General features: G+C 45.5%; 2 protein-coding genes across 4 annotated transcripts in view; one reads left to right on the top strand and one right to left on the bottom strand.

Moving 5' to 3' along the window:
- The window catches only part of LOC144100790 (uncharacterized), a 272,474-nt gene that overhangs the window by 114,910 nt on the left and 138,583 nt on the right, over positions 1–18,981 (top strand). The window lies entirely within an intron of this gene.
- LOC144100789 (fatty acid synthase-like) overlaps positions 1–18,981 on the bottom strand; it is a 61,122-nt gene that overhangs the window by 41,905 nt on the left and 236 nt on the right. Inside the window, exons 2-7 of the mRNA XM_077633643.1 lie at positions 15,257–15,376; positions 9,796–9,934; positions 7,436–7,762; positions 3,686–3,886; positions 2,792–2,914; positions 1,884–2,117 (exon numbers count right to left, since the gene is read on the bottom strand). Of these exons, the coding sequence (XP_077489769.1) occupies positions 1,884–2,117; positions 2,792–2,914; positions 3,686–3,886; positions 7,436–7,762; positions 9,796–9,928 (1,018 nt within the window). The 5' untranslated portion in view covers positions 9,929–9,934; positions 15,257–15,376. The remainder of the gene's footprint in view (positions 1–1,883; positions 2,118–2,791; positions 2,915–3,685; positions 3,887–7,435; positions 7,763–9,795; positions 9,935–15,256; positions 15,377–18,981) is intronic.

Below are 18,981 nucleotides of genomic sequence, written 5' to 3'. Positions count from 1 at the left end.
AAGAACAGTGGTCACATGTAAGGCTCGCATGGCGCTCACCATCAAATAAGAAAACACGACGTGGGAAAGCAGCGAAGACACCGGTTGTTACATAAGTATATAACGTGCATTCATGCTATCTATCAGATGTACTTGCAGCGGATTTTCTTAGCTTCACACCACTGTACTAAATGTCAGGGATACCGATTGCTGAAGTGGAACGCTCCGAAAACAGCTTATTCATTCCGACATAATGGTGGAACACAAGGCGCAGCTTGAAAACTGCTCAAATCCTCGGAATTGCCCATAAAGTGTACTCAAATGTGAATTTATAGGAGGGCAGTTCACCTCACTAGGTAAGAAAGGCTTCATATTATGATAGCTTCAATGACTCAGTGACAAGAAGTTACTGCCTTTGTCAGAAATATGCCACACAAAGGTAGTGATCTTAAACCGCGTGGTGCGGCTCTTGTAAAGCTTATAGAAGCCTTCTGGTTATCAGGTATTAGCACCAGGGTTCTTCTCACCATCGACGGCTTTGGGACGCTGACAATTCCGAGCGAGCCACTAAGTGCAGCTCAAAAAACAGACCTCGTAGCCTGTGCTTTTTTTCCAAGCAATATACGTGATAAACCGTGAAGTCTGGTTCATAAAGAACCATTGGGATGCTGAGCTTAGATAACGCGACGCCGATGATATCCGGTTTTCACATTTCTACAACAGCCTTGTGTAACACTTGCGGTTGAGCTTGTTGGTCTCCCGTGATCTTTGATGAACCAGCGCAGAAGAACAACTCACAACGCTTCTGTCCATGTCGCCCTCTGTTGTCATTCTGCGCTGGTTCATCAAAGATCCACAAGACCAAAGCAATGTCACAAAGCACTTTTTTCACGAAGTTATCAACTGTAAAACAACCATATTTCTTTCCAGACACAAAGGCAACTTAGAACGTTACCAAAGAGAACCATAAGCAATGCAGCGGTTCACCCTGTATGTTGTGCTCCTGATGCGCCAGACGCTTTGAACATTGTAAATGGCATTTGGGATGCCTGTCTTTCAATCAAGAAAGAAACGCCATGCCTCGCCCCAACTAAAACGTGGAAAGATGCTCAGCAGGTTAGACATGAGATTGATTAAGGAAGACCGGTGCAACGCAGTTCAGTGTGATGGTCTGCGAAGGCAGCCTGCAGCGGCCACATGGTGGCTGGCTTTGTTGTTGTACTGAAAATTAGACAACAACCTAGCGTAGCCTCGATGTTTTTCGGTGCATCTACTCCTGGCTTTGACACTTTTAATGAGTCAATAGCAAAACGTTGCTCCTTCTGAAACCTCGAACGACAAGCTGGTAGAATTAGCGAAGTGCCGTGATTATGACGGCAAAGCTTCGTGACGTGGTCCGTGTGGATGTCATGAGCATCGAACGACTGTGCCAGTTTGCGTTCCGGTCAGTTACAAGAGGCGAGCAACCTCAGTTTGCAAACGTCTACCAAGTCTTAGAACAAGGTGTAATAATTAACCTCAGTAACGCGTCAATGAAAGGATGATGTGGTAGCACACCGGCAATAATTTGGAACTGACCGCAGAACATTTTTTTCGATTTCTCGAATTTCTTTGTGGAATAATTTTTCTTTATGTGGGCTAATTTTTTGCACTTAGTTTTGCGCCTGTAGCAGCGACACATTAACAGTTCGCTTCAGGCATAACCATCTTAGCTTTAAAGTGTGTCTTAAAAAGATGTTCCCTTCCTAATCAGTGAAGTCACGCTGTCAAACTATAAATTCAGCGCTTGTTCTTTATTGATATATGAGTCGTTCTTTTTTTTCGGTCAAGATTTTCCCCCTGTTTGACCTTTCGGCAACTCTAATGCAATAAAATTCGCCGAGAACTATAGTGTCCTCACTTACCGGAAGCAGTTTCTCCATGCCCTACATTGCTCTTCACAGCTCCAACCTTGAGAGGCCTTTCCCGTCCGGACTGGCAGAAGACCTTGGCGATAGCTTCCATCTCGAGGATGTCTCCTGCCTTCGTTCCCGTTCCGTGAGCTTCAACGTATACTAATTTGCGTGGATCAACGTTGGCTTCAGTGTAGATGTCCCGAAGGAGCTGTTCCTGGGCCTTCGCCGAGGGGTAGGTGATTCCTGAAAGATCATTGCAGGTACAGCTTTGCCGTCCTTTCCGCATCATGGCCAACGGGGGCTCTTGAAACACTTGTCTTTCACTCCCCGACTGGGTATTTTTGTGCGTGCATATACTTATCATGTCCATATTTCCCTCATTTCTTCTCTATTTTCTCTCTGGCTGTATCATGTGCAGCAGTACGTAGCAGATACCGTTTAAGCAGCCACTTCAATACCGTATCAAAAATACGATGACAAAGTTATTCGTCTTTAAGCGGACGGCCTCAGCAACTTAAATGGTGTTGGCTACACCCACTTGATCATACAGGCGCACCGATACATGGCTGCTGCTCAAAACCCTGGACAGCATAGAAAAGCGCGCTTGTCGTCGCACAGTAACAAGCTGTTTTTATCGCTCAGGGTGCTTAAATCATGTTAACCAGCGAGGAAGCAAGTAAATTTTAGCAAAATTTCATGTCTTCTAAGTTCCCCGCCGTTTCATCTGGAAATTATTGCAGGCCACACTAGAGACCAAGTTCTTCAACGTTCCAACGAATCTATCTTCTCCTTTTGGCAAAGCTAATAATGGCGTCGCAATCGTCGTTACAAAGTACTTATCCGTAAAATAGGCGACCAAGGAATGAAAACGCAATAAACGTCCTCCTTCAGTAGGCTGCTTCCGATGATGTGATTACCTTGTGTCTTGTAGCCGTCCGCCGTGGCCTTGGTGTGTATGACTTTGGCGTAGATTCGACGTGCCTCGGACACCCGTTGCAGAAATAAAGCACCCACGGTTTCACTCCTCACGAAGCCATTCCCTGCAAGCACCAGCACTGTATTATTAACTTGCTAGCCTTACTCGCGTGAGCTGTAACACGAATTGAAGTTTAGTCAGCGAAGACTTTTCCCGCTCTTGAGCTGTAGAGAAGCGCGTTCTCAATTCCTTTGGAAACACCTTCAGCACGCATGCATCACTCGAGAAGTTTGCACTTGCGCAGAAAATCTCATTCGCCACAGAATGAAGGCTAACTTCATTCATTTGCATATTATACCAGAAACTCTTTTAGCTGGAGTGCAAGCAAAATCGTTATTTCCCAGTTGAGGTTTAGAATCATTTTCCAGATAAGGGAAAAGGGCCAACAATGTACACATAATACCACGGGGCTTGGTCGCTGCGGTGCTCTTTCTGCCACCGAAAGTACGTGGCACAATTTTCGCCACTGCAGCGACATTTCGGCAAAGAGAGAAAGTCGCACCAATGATGCAGTTGAGTTGCGTCAGGGTACATTGATTTGAAGGCGTATTCAGAGCAAAGCGTGGCAGTACAGCGTCATAGCCCGCAGTATCCGCTAACTTTGAAGAAGGCACACACGCAAAGTAGAACATTCCCAGGGCACATTGCCTTTTTGCCAGCTGTGTAGTAGGCCTTCACCACATCCCAAAGGCTGCAAGTCTTTCAAGGACGATGTGGAGTGCTGTCCTTACACCTGAGGGCCGTGGAAGCTTCATGGGTGCCCTGACTGCAGTGCTGTAAAGCGCGCCTTGTGGCCTGGAAACGTTTGGCCAACTCGTATTGGCGGTACACTCACCTCGATAGTCGAAGGCTTTGCACCTTCCATCTGGGGACAGCATGCCCAGCCTCTGGTAGCCCAGCGCCGTGGTCGGCTTCAAGCTGACCGCGCCAGCCCCGACGACGGCCGCCTCGCACTGCCCACAACGCAGTGCCTGCACGGCCTGGTTGAGGGCCGTCATCGTGGACGAGCAGGCAGTGTCCACGGAGACGCTGGGCCCTGAGGGCGTCGCAAGGAGTCATTGTGTGCGCTCGTATGCGAGTGAGCTCACATGAATATCTGTGCAAGGGCATCATCCCCAATGTCTCTTGAAAACGTAGGGACCCTCCAGCTCGTTCCAGCTGAAGCTGCATGTGCTCTGGTACGTAAATGGAATATTGCTACAGATAGAGGAACAAAATTACATCAGGAAAATCAATTAAATATTACTCCCCAGGAAATATACTTCATTTTCGGAAAGACAAGTGGTCCGGGTAAGAAAAATTGCAAATATATTAATTTCATTTTTTTAGTCGTGCGGAAATAGCCAAACCTGTTTGCCAAAAATTTCAAGAGTGCTATAGCGCCATGTCTGAAAATATCATCGAAAATCTCAAGCCGTCTACTTCCCCAGGACCCGACAACATACCTGCCAAAATCCTCAAAGGAACCAAAGAATTGTCTAGCCAAATCCTACAGCTCATTTTCGACCAATCCCTAAAGACCGGCCAAATTCCGGACGATTGGAAAACAAGCAAAGTTGTGCCCGTTTTTAAGACCGGTGACCGCTCTGACCCCTCGAATTATCGTCCTATTGCATTAACATGCATCTCGTGTAAACTCTTTGAGCATATACTGTACTCCAATATTGCAGATCACCTCGATAAAAACTCTTTTTTCTTTCCCAAACAGCATGGTTTCAGGGCAGGCTTCTCATGTGAAACACAACTCTTCGAATTCACAACTGATCTTCATCTAAGTCTAGATTCTTTATTTCAAACAGACGCCATTTACCTAGATTTCTCTAAAGCATTTGATCGCGTTCCTCACCAACGTCTCATCTGTAAACTCGCATGCCTGTCACTCGACCCTCTAGTCTTTTCCTGGATTCGCTGCTTCTTGACTAATCGCTCGCAGTTCACCGTCATCGCTAATCACGTATCTGCAACTACCGTAGTTATCTCCGGTGTACCCCAGGGTTCCGTCCTTGCTCCGCTGCTCTTCCTAATCTTCATCAACGACCTGCCATCTGGAATCTCGTCATCTGTCCGTCTTTTTGCGGATGATTGCGTCATTTATCGCCGCATATCTGATAACACTGACCAGGAATTATTACAGGACGACCTAAATAAAATACAGAAATGGTGCTCCGACTGGCTCATGCAGCTTAATATTTCGAAATGTAAATGCATGCACATATCACGCAAACGTTCCATTACTAATTTCCAGTACTCCCTGAACTCTGTGGCGCTGTCAGTAACGAATTCTTACAGGTACCTTGGCGTCGAAATAACGAACAAATTAACATGGTCAGATCACATTATCAAACTTTGCGCAAGCACTTCCAGAGCTCTTGGCTTTATCCGAAGATCACTATCAATGTCCCCTGCACCAATCAGACAACAAGCATACGAAACATTCATTCGCGCTAAAATGGAATATGCCTCAGCAATATGGAACCCTCACCAGGTCTACTTAATACAACTGCTCGAAGCTATCCAGAATCGGGCAGCGCGCTTCATAACGTCGCAGTATTCGTCTCGACACAGCGTTACCAACCTAAAATCGTCTCTCGGCCTTGAACCATTAGCATTCCGCAGAAAAGTATCAATTCTTTGCCTTTTCCACAAACTATACTTTAACTTCCCCGCACTACGCCAGACTTTGTTATCCACTCCCTTACGCTCATCTCGCCGATTATTCAACTCCCTCAGCATTCAGCGGTTGCATGGTTCATCCAACGCTTTCAACAAATCTTTCCTTCCCATCGCCATAGAGGAATGGAACTATCTTCCTGATACCGTTGTCATCGAAACTAATCCCACCAGATTTAGGCAGCTAATAACAGACCACTTGATCCAACTATAGCTACTTCCCTCGCGATGCTCTGCGTGCAATTTGAACTGCTTGTGTTATTGTGACACCCCCCCCCCCCCCCCCACAAGTGTTTTCCCACTTATTTAATTTCCGTACTTTTTAATGTGTAATTTATATACTTCTGCTTTGCCATGTATATTCTGTTCTATTTGAATCACCTGACGCTGATTTCACGTCAAACTTGTTATTCTTGTTATTCTTGTTATGCTTTTTTATGCTTACATGCCTTTGTGTGACCGTTTCACATCACTGTCTTCCCCCCCCCCTTATGTAATGTCCCAGACGGGATCTTTAAGGGTTCAATAAATGATGATGATGATGATGATGATGATGATAGAGTATAACCCATAATGAATCGAAATGATGAAAACTCAATTATCCCGTCGTTTTAGCTCATCAGGTGAAATTTTTAGGCTGAATTTGCGTACGTGCGAAACCATTGGTGATGACAGGGGCTGCGCACGTGCTTGGTGCAAGACCTCTCAATAGCGATGGGCGTGCAGCAGCGGCACGTTTAATTCCAGTTAGTTGCGAATAAGAATTGCTAAGGCCCGCAATCTGATTGCCAATGGAACCTGCCCACGTGGTACGGGGATTATAAAAGTACAATTCAAGACCGCGTGGCCGCTGTAGTGGACTGAGGGGAATAGGCTGTGATGTTAAAACATTTTCGGTGACACGTTAGCCACAGAGCGCATAGAACAAACAGGGTGATTAGAGATCATTTGTTAGGTTGGGTGATTAAAAAGAAAGGACTTCTAACTTCTAGCTTCTTAGCTGTCAGTGTAAGAACCATATGTTCTGCAGTGGACGTAATCCTAATGATGATGATGCCGCCATATACCAAGAAGGAAGTCTTCTAAAGAGACCATTCTTCTAAATTCTTATAATTCTTCTAAATTCTTCTAAATAGAGCATTATAGTGTCACCAGTGCCCTGCGCTCTATTATTTTACCAAAGCACCAAAAATAACATTAACAGGGGGCTCTTCTGGCTTTCAAAAAAATGAGAAACTTTTTTGTCTTTTAGCTGCGTGGAACATCTTTTTTTTTGTTTTTGCGTTAGCACTTGTATAATGTTGTAATCCTTTGTACATGTCTTAGCACTGTATGGGTGACCGTTTGTGTCTGAAAGAATGGTACAAAATAAATAAATAAATGAAAATCTAAAATTCATCTGGCGTTTTAATGCGCTATAAAAACATTCAAGTTTCAACACTATGCTGAAAGAGCATGGAATAAGAAATCTTATCGCGACCATGTTCAAATAGACGCTTGCATGCGGCTAACACGGCGTTTATATCGGCCACAAAGCAGAGCAAGGCGAAGCCATCATTAACGCGGGGTGCAGAGTGAACTGAGCCCACGACAACTTTATGAAACTCTTCACCAACTCTCCCTGAATGCGACTTCGGGGCTCGGTTAAACCCGGGAAAGGGTCGCTATACTTGGGAAGTTGAACGCAGAGTCAGAACAAATTTACAGAAAAGATGAGTTGGGTATTGGGGATCCAGAGCAAAATAAATCGTCTTCCAATCCCACCCGCCCAAAGATTCGAGGCGCTGGCCTAATCGTTGTCCTCGACCACAAATGGCGGTGACGTATGTGAACCGGAGTTCGTTTCAAATGCTAGTGAAGAAGATTTGCAAGGGTGAAAAATACCGCCAGCAAAGTCAAGATACCATTTCCTTACCACAAAAGTCAAATGCGTAAGATATTCGGTTTGAGAAAAGGGCCCGGGAACTGCCAAGTAAGCCATAGCCGTCGACCTTGTCTGTGTCCAAGCAGAGCGCCTCGTGAGAGTCCGCGTCACTGCATCCCACGAAGACGCCGACCTTGCGACCACGCAGCGTCGCGGGGTCATAGCCCGAGTCGACGATGGCCTCGTACGCGGTCTCCAAGAGGAGGCGCACCTGGGGGTCCATCTGGTGGGCCTGCTTCGGGTGCACGCCGAAGAACTGAGCGTCGAAGACAGACAGGTCGCGGATCTTGCCCATGCGCTCAGGAAGACCCAGGTGACCTGCGAGCGAAAGATGCGGGTACTCAAGTCTTCAAATATCGATATCTCAAAAGGAGCCTCCAGTGTGGGATGTTTCACTCTTCGCTTCTCTCCTTCAGCCTTACAGAGTTAAAAGTTGACGCTTGGAGCGTCAGAGAAGCTAGCTAACACTAGTCGTCAGCAGGTAGTCCAGAGTTGGGGCTCACAAATATAAAGAACTTGAGATAACACTATTCAGGCTGATTGGTTCTATGTTGACTTATTTTAAAACTGCCTAAATAAAAAACGCGTTTGAATAACCGAACATCCACAACATGGAGCTCAGACTACCAGCTGTACTTTAAAAATCCAGACAAGGCTAATTTATAGAGGCGAGAACAAAGGCTGAGAGCATCTTGTGAATCTAAACTCTGGCGCAGTAACCATTCACACTAGTAAAAAAAATGGGATACACACGAAACAAAATCTTCCTTTCAACTGCGGCCATCATAACTGAAGATTTACACAGCACCCATCGAATCAAGCTTGCAGAAGATAAATATTCGTGAGCGAAAGTGTCTCACCATGATTGTCATTATGGCTTACTCACGGGAAACTTATGACATTTCGCACATTAGCGCCATGTGCAACCAGAATATATACTCAAACGCAGCGAAACAGAAAATGCTCTGCATGCGTATCAGAATCCATAAAACTTAAGAGCTTATAAGTTCCTCGAATGCTCGGATTCACGGTGAACATTTCGCAACATAACATTCAGGAGAAAGCCGAATTTCTTAGCGCCCTTAAGCTGAGCTGGTTCACCTCCTTTTGTTGTTCCAGCTAGGCAGCGCATTTGTCTTCCTGGATGCTTTCTTCGTTTGAAGGGTCTTTGTAAAGGTAGATGAGTCAGCATGAAGCGCTTTGGTACAGAGCTTTGTGGCATCAATGGCCTGGGTAGGAAGGGTGGCTGACAGGCAGCTGTATGTGGGCGCCGAATTGGCGGACAACACCGGCAGCCGTTGGGGATACAGGTGCCACCCGTGTGGCCGGCTCTCAACGATACGTCAAAAGGCCAGGGCTATTGCCTTTGTGCATGCAAACCGAAGAGCTTCTGTCGACTGGTTACCGTCCCTTCACGAAACTGCCGGCAGCAGCGGGACACAACAAAGAGACCCCACCCCCCCACCCCCCGCCCCCAAAGATATATTGCAAGACAGTGACCTTTCTGGCCTACTGTAATGTCCTAAGCGTGGGATCTGCAAGAGGTCATAACTGAATGTGTTCTGGGAAGGCGCCTGATTGAGCCGTGCAGAAAGGAACTCCGGAGTTAGTCTAGCTTGGTTTTTTTTTTTTCCTTGAGAGAGAGTTTCACATGCATTATCGAAGTTGTGGGGTGGGACGCACGATTCGGAGAGCCAATCGCTATATTGGAGATCGTTCTGTGGATCGCATTTTGTAAATAATTTGCTAACTTTTTAAATTTTGTGTTTCGGGGAAGAGTTATTAATACTGTCAAAGTTGAAGGGGGCAGCACCCTGCAAAGAACCAACCTTGATGAGGCTTGCTGCTTCGGTTTCGCCTTCGTTTCGCAACGGCTTTGGAGCGATGTTCGCCTGAATGGCTGAGATTGCGTGGTCGAAGTGTTTCATGCTAACTGCAGTAATTGTGGTACTATGGGAAAAATTGCATCGACAATCCGCTAATGGTTGTTGATGACGCGGCGGCTGAACCTTCCGGCCAGTGAATACCTCACGACCTCGTGCTGTAAACTTGAAGAGCCGGACCAGAGGAGGGCACCAAATTAGTTCAGCAATTTTGTTTTCAGGAAACCATTTATTTTATGAGCGACATTTCTTCGCGCGTGTAATAATGAGTGTAGCGATGCCCTTTCAATGCTCTTTCACCGCCATGTACAATGAAAAAATTAACTGATACTCATACGCCGCGGCACAAGTCACAGAAAGCTTTATGCTTTGTGGCGCGCTGCTATTCGTCTTTTTAAGCAATCTTTTTAGAATTAAACGAAGAGGTCTTAATTATGTTAGTGGTTGTTTTGTGCGCAAAGTGCGTACCTCGAGGCCAGCGGGCCTCGTCGTCGGTGACAAAGTCGACTCCCGCGTAGAGTTTCTCTTTGAACTCGGACAGGTTATCCGCTTGTGGGAACCGGGCCGAGAAGCCGGTGATTGCGATTTCCTCCTTCGCCATCGTCTCCTGCCGTGAGAAAGGAAGTCACCACATTAGCTGAAAGCATTAGCTTTCAGCAGTCATTTTGTGACGAACGGCAACTGGGACATGTGCTTTGCAGTGTCTCGAAAAGATATTGCTTCCAATGGCGCCTCTGGTAGCGACATCTTCTGGCATCTAACTAGACAAATCTGTGAATGTTGGTGCAATGGGCCTTTCTTGCAGCCTGCAGTCACTGGAGCAGCAAAACTGACCAAAGGGGGCTTGATCGAATTTTTGTTTTTTCTTAAAAGCAGACGGCATGACTCTCTCTGGCTACGGTCATGTTTGTTTACTAGCAAAGGGTGCCTTAATTGCTGTGAAATTTAGATTTTGAATTTTTCGCGCCACATCGATCGAGCATTACTTCGGTTTTCTGCGTGTCAATTTCCAGAACCACCATTCTGCTCTTCCAATCTAACTCAATGATCATGCTTGCAATTCGTCTCCTTTGTGACTTGGCAAGGCGATGTCATCAGCGAATCGCAGAATACTTACGCATTCTGCATTTAACTCTTATCCCCAACTGTTCCCAATCCAGGCCTCTGAATACCTCCTGTAAGCAACCGGTGAATAGCATTGGAGCAGTACATCAGTATACACCTTAGACGTTATAACCAGCAGTACAACATGAACCGGTGGGCAAGTTGCAAACCAGCAGGCTGCTTAACTATATTAAATAGTTAACTTTTTAACTGTTACCGTTAGCCTCCTTAATTATTTAGGGGCGTGTAGCCCACGGTAAGTAATACCCATATCAGTTTTTAGAGTTTCTAAAATGCATTTACCCTCCAAGCTGTGGCCCAACAAGTTTTGGCTATTTCGACGAGTTACGTGCAAGGAGACACTGCTTTGTCTGTAAGCTTCTCTAAAAGTCGTGTATTCTGTAGCGGTGTTGCCAAAATTTGTTAGGCCACAGCGCCGAGGGTAACCCCGTTTTCGAAATTCTAAAAACTAATTTGGATGTTAATGACGGTGGGCTACACGCTTCTCAATAATTAAGCGCCATTACAGTAATAGTTACAAGTTAACTATTCAGCGTCAGTTAACCAGCCTGATAGCACATCTTCTGATGTTCTAGATCGCTGACAATGCTATGCCGAGAAAACAGCTCGTCTAACTCAAAAACCCTATTTTAAAAAATTGCGGAAAGCCTTAGGTGAAACACTGCATACATTTACCTGAAACCATATATAAGGACAAAGCCAAGACGAGCAGTCGCTGTGTTTCAGGTATGCAAAAATCACGTTGGTCGTTAGTTCACCCATCGTGGTAAGCTGCATTTTGATAAAGCCGAGATGAGAAAGCGCCTGCTCATTTCAGTGTTCACATCACAGAGAAAAGCCAACAAAGGCCAAAGTGAAGGCTTCTTTATTTTTTAGCAACAAACCTCCCTGATCTTGGTTTTATTGTGTAGTGTTTCTTCTCAGTTGCCGCGTTCCCTTCTTTTTGCCACTCCAGCGGATTTTTCATCTAATTAATAATAAAGTGCAGCAGAGAAATAACAACGAAAACGAAGAAATACACAGACAAGGACGATGCTGCAATGACGCCCGTTTACATTCCGGCAGCTTTTTTCAGGTCATTCTCTTATCTTTATCTACCTGCTTTGTCACGTCGGAAGTTCTTCCTTCTTTCATAGGGCTACAGATGGCGCGCTGACTCACCAGAATCACGGATGGTCCAGGCTTCTAAGATCTCTAGAATCTCTGTTCTTTTTTCAGTACCTGCACGTTATGAAGTTCGGCTGGGCTTGTTCTTTGCATTCTTCGCATTTCCTGCAGTGCATCGCAAGGTTGGTGCCTAACTTCTCTCTTATTGACGTAGCGTGCCGTCTTGCTCTACGGTTGACACACCTTCCTGTCACACCAATTCACTACTTTCCACAGAACAGGAGAATCTGATAAATAATGCCTTGAATGCATTCGGAGTACTTCTTTTGGTGTGAGATTTGGCATTTTTATTTGCTCCCCTGCCGTTAACACGCGCGCACATACATTTCGTCTTGTTTGGAGTTGCGGAAATGATCTGAATGCCGAGCCTATTTCCGATCTTCAAAAGATGATGAGTCAGCCTATGGACATATGGTACAAAAGAAAAATTCTTTTTGTAGTTTCTTCGGACAATCTTTCTGCTATGCTGCATAGCTTAGCATAGCATAGTCAAAGCGCCGCCGGCGGGCTTGTAGATACCTTCGTAATGTTGTTGGGAGCCTACCTCAAGTCAACGGTTGCTTCTAGTGAAGACACCCTGTATGTTTGAAACAGTGGAGTATGCATCGGCTCTGCAGTCCCATTTGTCCAGATTGATTTATACCTTGCAGCCTGGGACAGAAGAAATCAGGGAGCAACAAATGAGAGTCGCATTGTAAATATCGCCCTGTACGTCGACGACTTCTTGGTTGTATGCAGTCCAGAGAAGGAAAATGAAGAACTTAGAAATCGCACTGGCAATCTTCCAAAAAAGCCGTCCTGAGTTCAGTTTCATCTGGGAGCTTCCAGAGGACCGCGCTTAGGGCTTCCTAGACGTACGTGTGCCTTGAAATCTCGCCGAGTGTTGGAGTTACCAGCCACGAGCAAACAAGCACTTTCTACCATTCAAGCCTAACCACTCCAAGACGCTAAAGAGAGGAATAGCGTGGGCGGTGTTACAGTCCGCTCATGTCAAGTTGCGTCTACAACAGATGAGGCAAAGCTTTCAGCAGCAAATCAGTAGGCTTCTGGAAGCTGGGTTCTCTAAAATTATGCTATGCAGCAGAGTAGGAAGCCTCCTGCTGCACAAGCGTGGTAAAGGAAAGGAAAGCTTGCCAGAAGAAAGTACGCAAATAAAGAATTTTTCCGTTGTCCCGTATATGCATGGGACGACTCATAACTCATAATCATATGAAGATCGGAAATCGGAAAAACGCCTGGGCCATCCGGGATTCTGGTGAGCAATGTGTTGGCACGCCTTATGTAGCTCTATCGAAGAAAGAAGTGAATGTCCTGCGCGACAACGCAGGCAGATAAAGATAAGAGAATAAATTGAAATCTGCGGGAGTCTAGGCTATAAGGAAGCGGTCGTTTCAAATAAATTCGGTTGTCAGTGAAGCATCGTCCTTGTCTATGTGTTCCTTTCTTGTCGTTGTTTCTTCTCTGCTGCAGTTTATTATAACCAATGTAGACCAATGTGCCAACGTGATCAGCAATCCACCTTATTAAAGTGCACCTAATATGCGGTCTGAGGTCCTAGTGTCGTACTTTGTCGATATAAATGGAGTTTCGGTGTGCACATGACAAAGCAAGTCCATCAGCTTCCTCACTGTCCTCTATGCTGCAGTCACCTGGCATCCAGAAAAGTTAAGAGGACATAGAGCAGCCCAAAAAAAAAAAAAACACGGGGACGACAGGATAGAACTAGACAACACAGCGCTACTCTATGTCCTCTCAATCTAAACACCAACTAGGCCAGCTTTATGCCTTAAATACCCAGAAAAGCATAATCTCGAATTTTCATAAATGTGCACTCATGATGCTCTTTACGAGAGAAGTAATTACAGCGTTTCTTCAGGCCAGACGACCGAGCGGTTCCAACTCTCAAGAAGGATGTGTGAATAAGAAAGGTTTGTGCTTTATTGTTAAATTCAGGAATACGCCGCGATATTTTTGCGTAATCCAAGCATTATTGGACTGCCTTGTACATACATACTCATATGCTCTGCCATGACTGCAAATAGCTTCAAAGGCCTGTCAGTCAGTATTCGAACTTTCCATACTATATTTACCACTTTAACATTCCTGCACCAAAAAATATGCTTAATTAGTTATTTCCTGGATAATTTATTTCATATTGGAAGAGCTCATCAATTTTGCACTTTCGACATCCTCCCGAAACTATTTCAGCCAATGAAGAGTTTGCGGTAACAAGGCTATCGTACAACAAGAAATGTTTCGAACATTTCTGCTCTTCACTTTCAACCCTTTAATTCAAAATGCCACCACGACAGAAAAATAATGACAATTTCTCGCGCGTCTAGTACCCGCCACTGTTGGCCGTTTATAAATAATCCTAAAATTAAAAAGCGTAAAACGGCTCTTCCCGTGTTGGACGCCAGTCAATAAGACTGCTGTTACAGCATTTCCAGAGTTCGTTTTCTGATAGCAGCTGTTCTGACCTAAATTATATATTTTTTTACGACCTGAAAGACTATTTCTGGCTGATATTTCACGCATTACATATTGCCGCAGAAAGAGGCAATTCAATTTAGGATTTGTGTCCACCTGCTCGTATGTCATTCCCGCAGGGGCTGTGGAGTCACCGCCTTCGGATGGCGTGTACGAGGTGGATTCATCGAATCCCTTCCACGGCGGCCGCTTTTAATGCCGGCGAAAATTTACACCCGCCCATGTAGTGTGCGTTGTCAGTGCGCATTGGGGCAATCCAAGTGGCCGAAATTCTTCATCAGCCTTCCACTACGCCATCCCTTTTTCTCTTCCTTCGTTTATTCTCGCCTTCCTTCATTGCTTTCCTAAGGTTGAGGTTTTCACTAAGAGTGCGACAATTAATCAGCCTAAACTGCGCTATGAAAAAAAAAACACCTTTTCCCTTCTCAAAATTCTAACTTGCTAAAACTTGCAGCGCCTTATTGCGGTATCCACGGATCTCGACTGTAATCAGGACCACGGCCGATCATGTAAGCACTTAGCGAAAAATCAGAGCCGAACCAGGATTTTCCGTAAAATCGACATCGAAGAGAACGTATCTCTTCGCCATCTTTGAACTGAACCCGCATTAGAACTAGAAGAACCGCTCCAAGCTGGTTCCGGACACGGTTCAGATCCACTAGTGGCCCGGCTCTGGATTTTTTTTCAGACAAAATCGGACGTATTACCACCTATAATTTGCCTCCGAGCGCTGCGCGTGACAGAGGGAGAATGGAACCGAATCCACGAATATTTGAGAAGTGTGGCGCCTAGGCAACAAACATTGCGTCTAAGACTGCCCATTCCAAGTACTAAAAAAACCTTGCGTTTTTAGTGTCTGCGGTCTCACCTGTTTGCAGAAAATATTTCTGAAATAGTCGAAACTGCTGTAATTTCTAAAGCATCTGGTTAAAGCATTTTAATTTCTCGTTGTGATGTTCCACTGTTCCAACACATGTTCAAAACAGCGATCGAACCGAGTTCCGCAGTGCTGACCTTCGAAGGTAATTATTTCCTTCTCCAGCAGCTAGAAAGTAAATGTTGCAGAGTTTGTGCTCGGCGTGTCAACACCTCGTCTCCGTTGCTTGCCTGAAGAAGATGGAGTATTTCAATACCTGCACATTCTCACCTTTGTTTGCAAACACGCGTCTACTCGGGGCGAGCAAAGACGTAGGAGCGTAGCCGTTGAGAGTAGTGTTTCACATCCGAGGTGATGGTTATGACTGCGCCTTGCATCTCATAGTTGCGCCTGTAAACCAACAAGTGCAACTTTTCAGACAGATACATGACACGTTATTTTTCTTTATCAGTCATTATCGTCATTGCGACAATTTTCTGCTGTTCTTTGCGTGTGAGAGCACCACGTTAGTTTTCATGTAAGCCATCCGCAAATTACCTGAGAGCAGCGCTTGTCCCCTCCCACTATTTCTTTTCGTCTCTCTCACACTCCACATGCATTCCTAAAAAGCAAATATCTGCCAGCAAACCAAGAGCTAAATGTTATTTGAGCAGTCTAGCCTCTTTCGTAGTACGAACTTCTTTTACAATAGTTCTGCCTTGAATCCCTGCGGCAATTGTTCTAACCCGGCGTGCCTGGTCTGGCATGTTGCGCTTGGTGCAGGTGTTCCACATGATATCAAGATGAGAGACAGAATAAGCTTCCTCAGGGGTCCCCCGTGTGGTCTTCCCGTGATGTGCGATCGCGTCAACGCAACAGCCCATGTGCCACAGACCTGAAGTTGACGTGTGGCCTATTAATTTTTTCAGACAAAGCTAGTATTCAACCTAAATAGAACCAAGGGGTTTAGTTAACGAAGCCTATGTGTTTATGAGGCAATGGAACAAAAGCAGCCTTGTGCAAGGCTGTGCAGGGAAATTTCATTTCTGTAAATCTAAAAAAAAGCAGTTTCTTGAAACTCGCCCTTTCCTACATGCTATATAAGAAACGAGATCTTAACAGGTTGCTCTATGAGCGCCAACTTCAAACTGGCCGAGGTCTGTTCGTGATCACTTCGCTGTGCTCTCCCACTCCTCTTCGTCGCCACAATCGTCGTCACCACCACCGCCACGGCACCATCAGCCCGTGTCCTACGCCACCCTTGCGAACTTTCGTCTTTCAACTTCGTGCCTAACTCGACTCTCCAGCGCCCCCTGCTACTTTTGCACTCTTTCGAAGTTCACTCCATTGCCCCAAAAGGGTCATGAGTTCTCCTCGTTGGATGCCGTGGCCAATTTTATTTCTTGCTCTTGAATTCTGATTCAATATGCTTAATTAGTGTTTTTACGAGGGCGAACTCTGCTTTGCTCTTTGCTCCCAACGCCTCCCTTCTGATTTTCTTCTGCGCCGCTCACTCGTTTTCATGAAAACAGTTTTAAGCTTTTTCGTTTACCTCTATGCACCAAGTGTGAGCGCTCGCAGTGGGCGACTATTTTATTACCGCGAGAGGTCTTACTTTACCTCTTGCTGGGCTAGTTAGTGGAACATTGTCTAACAAAGGTAAAGACAGCGCTACCCGTCCTTCCCGTCTTTCTGCGTGGTCAAATGTAGCGCTGTTTTTACCTTTGGTAGACAAGGTCGTACTGGTTCGTCCGGTGGGACAGAGTGCGTGCCGCCTTAAAACTCTTTGTTTGCCTAGGGCAGCGTACGCACAACCTGCACAGCACTGCAACGCTTGCATTAAGCACGGACAACGTTTCGGCGACGAGACGATTCTAGGCAGAAGCACATTACAAATAGCTCGCGAGTACATGAAAGCATTTTTAAGTTTTAAAAATTCAATTATCTTTAAGTGCTTTATTACTCTCGTATTTTTTCCCAATCAAAGCAGCTTGCACATTTCCAGGCGCCTTGTACGGGTGCACCTGCTGAGGTCAGTGTTTGCCAAATGCTGTGTGTTCCGCCTGTCTGCAACAGTTGCGAGTAGCACCGGCGTTCGACGTCTTTTTTTCATGCTTGTGCTTTTCCGCTGAAGACAGGAATTCGAAAGCAAAAACCCTCTTTAAGCTCGCCGTCACCTTTCTTGTACATGAAGCAGAACGCAAAATTTCTTCTCTCCATCCAAAACTGTTTATCCTTTCTTTAGATAATGCGAAATCACGCACACATTTCTTCAGTGTCTCAGCGTCTAAGTGCAAACAAACGCCACCTCCTTGGTAATACTCACTGTTAATGAACATTGGATCATTAAAAATAAGATATGTTGCATGACTCACAATAGTCCGTTCCAATCATCACGTTAAAATTGACGTAGGACTAAAATTGGTCTAAAGCTGCATGACAATGTACAACAGCTGACTTCATGTTCAGATTCCAAATAGTCAGCGGTGATGCAAATCTTCCTTGGATTAGTGAACAGAAGTCAAGAGGTCTTAAACATTGCTCATACGTAGCCAAGTAGCGTTCCTGTCAAAATAGTATAATGTAGTTGTAGGCCAGTTGGTTAATTTGGGTAAAAGGTAAAACTGCACGAATAAGACTGCGCCCACGATGTCGTTTTCACTTTAATTTCTCCGGCAGTCATACTTTTATCTGTGACCCTAGTTTAGAGAAACACAAACTGCATTTCTCTAGCTGAGCGAGATCGCTGAGCCACCGTACAATCCGGGCGGAAACCAGCTCTGCCTTGCGAAGCAGAGCATTGCGTTCTGGTGCCAGGCAAATTTAAAGCTGTTGTCCCTTGCCCATGCCTTCGTTTTAAACAAAAATTGTCTTTTTTCCCGCGTTCTGTTATCTGTGATAAGCAGAGAATGCTTTATTGCGAAAGCACTACTACACGACGTCTAACCGGCTCATCAAGTTCGTGTGAAGCTTGACCTTGAAGGTGAGTTATTCAAAGCCTAGCGTAGCAACAGCTTATTGCCGCGACTGAGTATCGAACCCGCGGTGGCTTCGCTCACCACTGCACGAGGGCACAATGCTGTCGGCGCAGCCGATCAAGCCACGTGTTAAACTTCAACACACTGTTGCGATGCGCACTGCACACCATCATCTTCATCGGCCTCCATCTGCGGCGTCTGTCAGAGCGGAGCCTGAGCCTAACGTTGTCGCCAGACGACCCAGCAAAGCAATACCATGCGCCAACAAGGCTAAACCCATGCTTTCGCACGTCTACTCGGTTTAGCTACGTTAAAACCGAACCACTTCTTTTAGTTTTCCAGTACTTTACTTGTGGAAGCCACTTGCCGTGGTCTTTCTGATGGCGGAAACGAAAATCATTCCAGGTGTTTTACCTTCCTTAGCAGGCAATCGATGTCGTGCCCCAACAGAATTTACGCTAAGCTCAGGGGCCTTAATTTCCAGAGCAACTTCATTGACCCCATTTAGAAGGATTCTTTTTCTCCCTTGTGAGAGCTTCGTGCAACACATGCTTATGGCGCTCCCTTCGCCACTTCTTCGCAGCAGCCTTTATTCAAGAAGTTCAACTTACATAATCAGTGTTTTGTATCCTCATCTTGCCACCTCAGTATCTCCAAGCCTTCATCGCGCTTTGATCATATCAGAACAAGAGGGGACACAGTTCCTCCTACCTGTACGGACAATGGGCCCAAGGACTGATACTTGACACTGATGCTCGCGAAGGCTGCGAAGATGCCGATGCTTGTATTCAATTTATTGCACCTCGGCGTTGCGGCTGAGGGTGCGGACTATTTCACTGCAATAATAAAACTTCTGCTCTCGCTTTACAAAAAGCTGCAATTACTCCTGAACATATGCCTAAAAAATAGTTATTTTTGTATCCTCTACATTTTAGGGAACCAAACTCAGTCAGCGCAATGACAAGACAAACGTTCCTTTCTATTCGTGCAAGACATATTTGATTACAGTATATTAGGAATTTCACATCATTACAAATC

This window comes from Amblyomma americanum, chromosome 8 (genome assembly GCF_052857255.1).
Source record: "Amblyomma americanum isolate KBUSLIRL-KWMA chromosome 8, ASM5285725v1, whole genome shotgun sequence".
NCBI lineage: Eukaryota > Metazoa > Arthropoda > Arachnida > Ixodida > Ixodidae > Amblyomma > Amblyomma americanum.
Note: the sequence above shows the minus strand (reverse complement) of the source record. Positions and strands in the feature narration are given on the sequence as shown.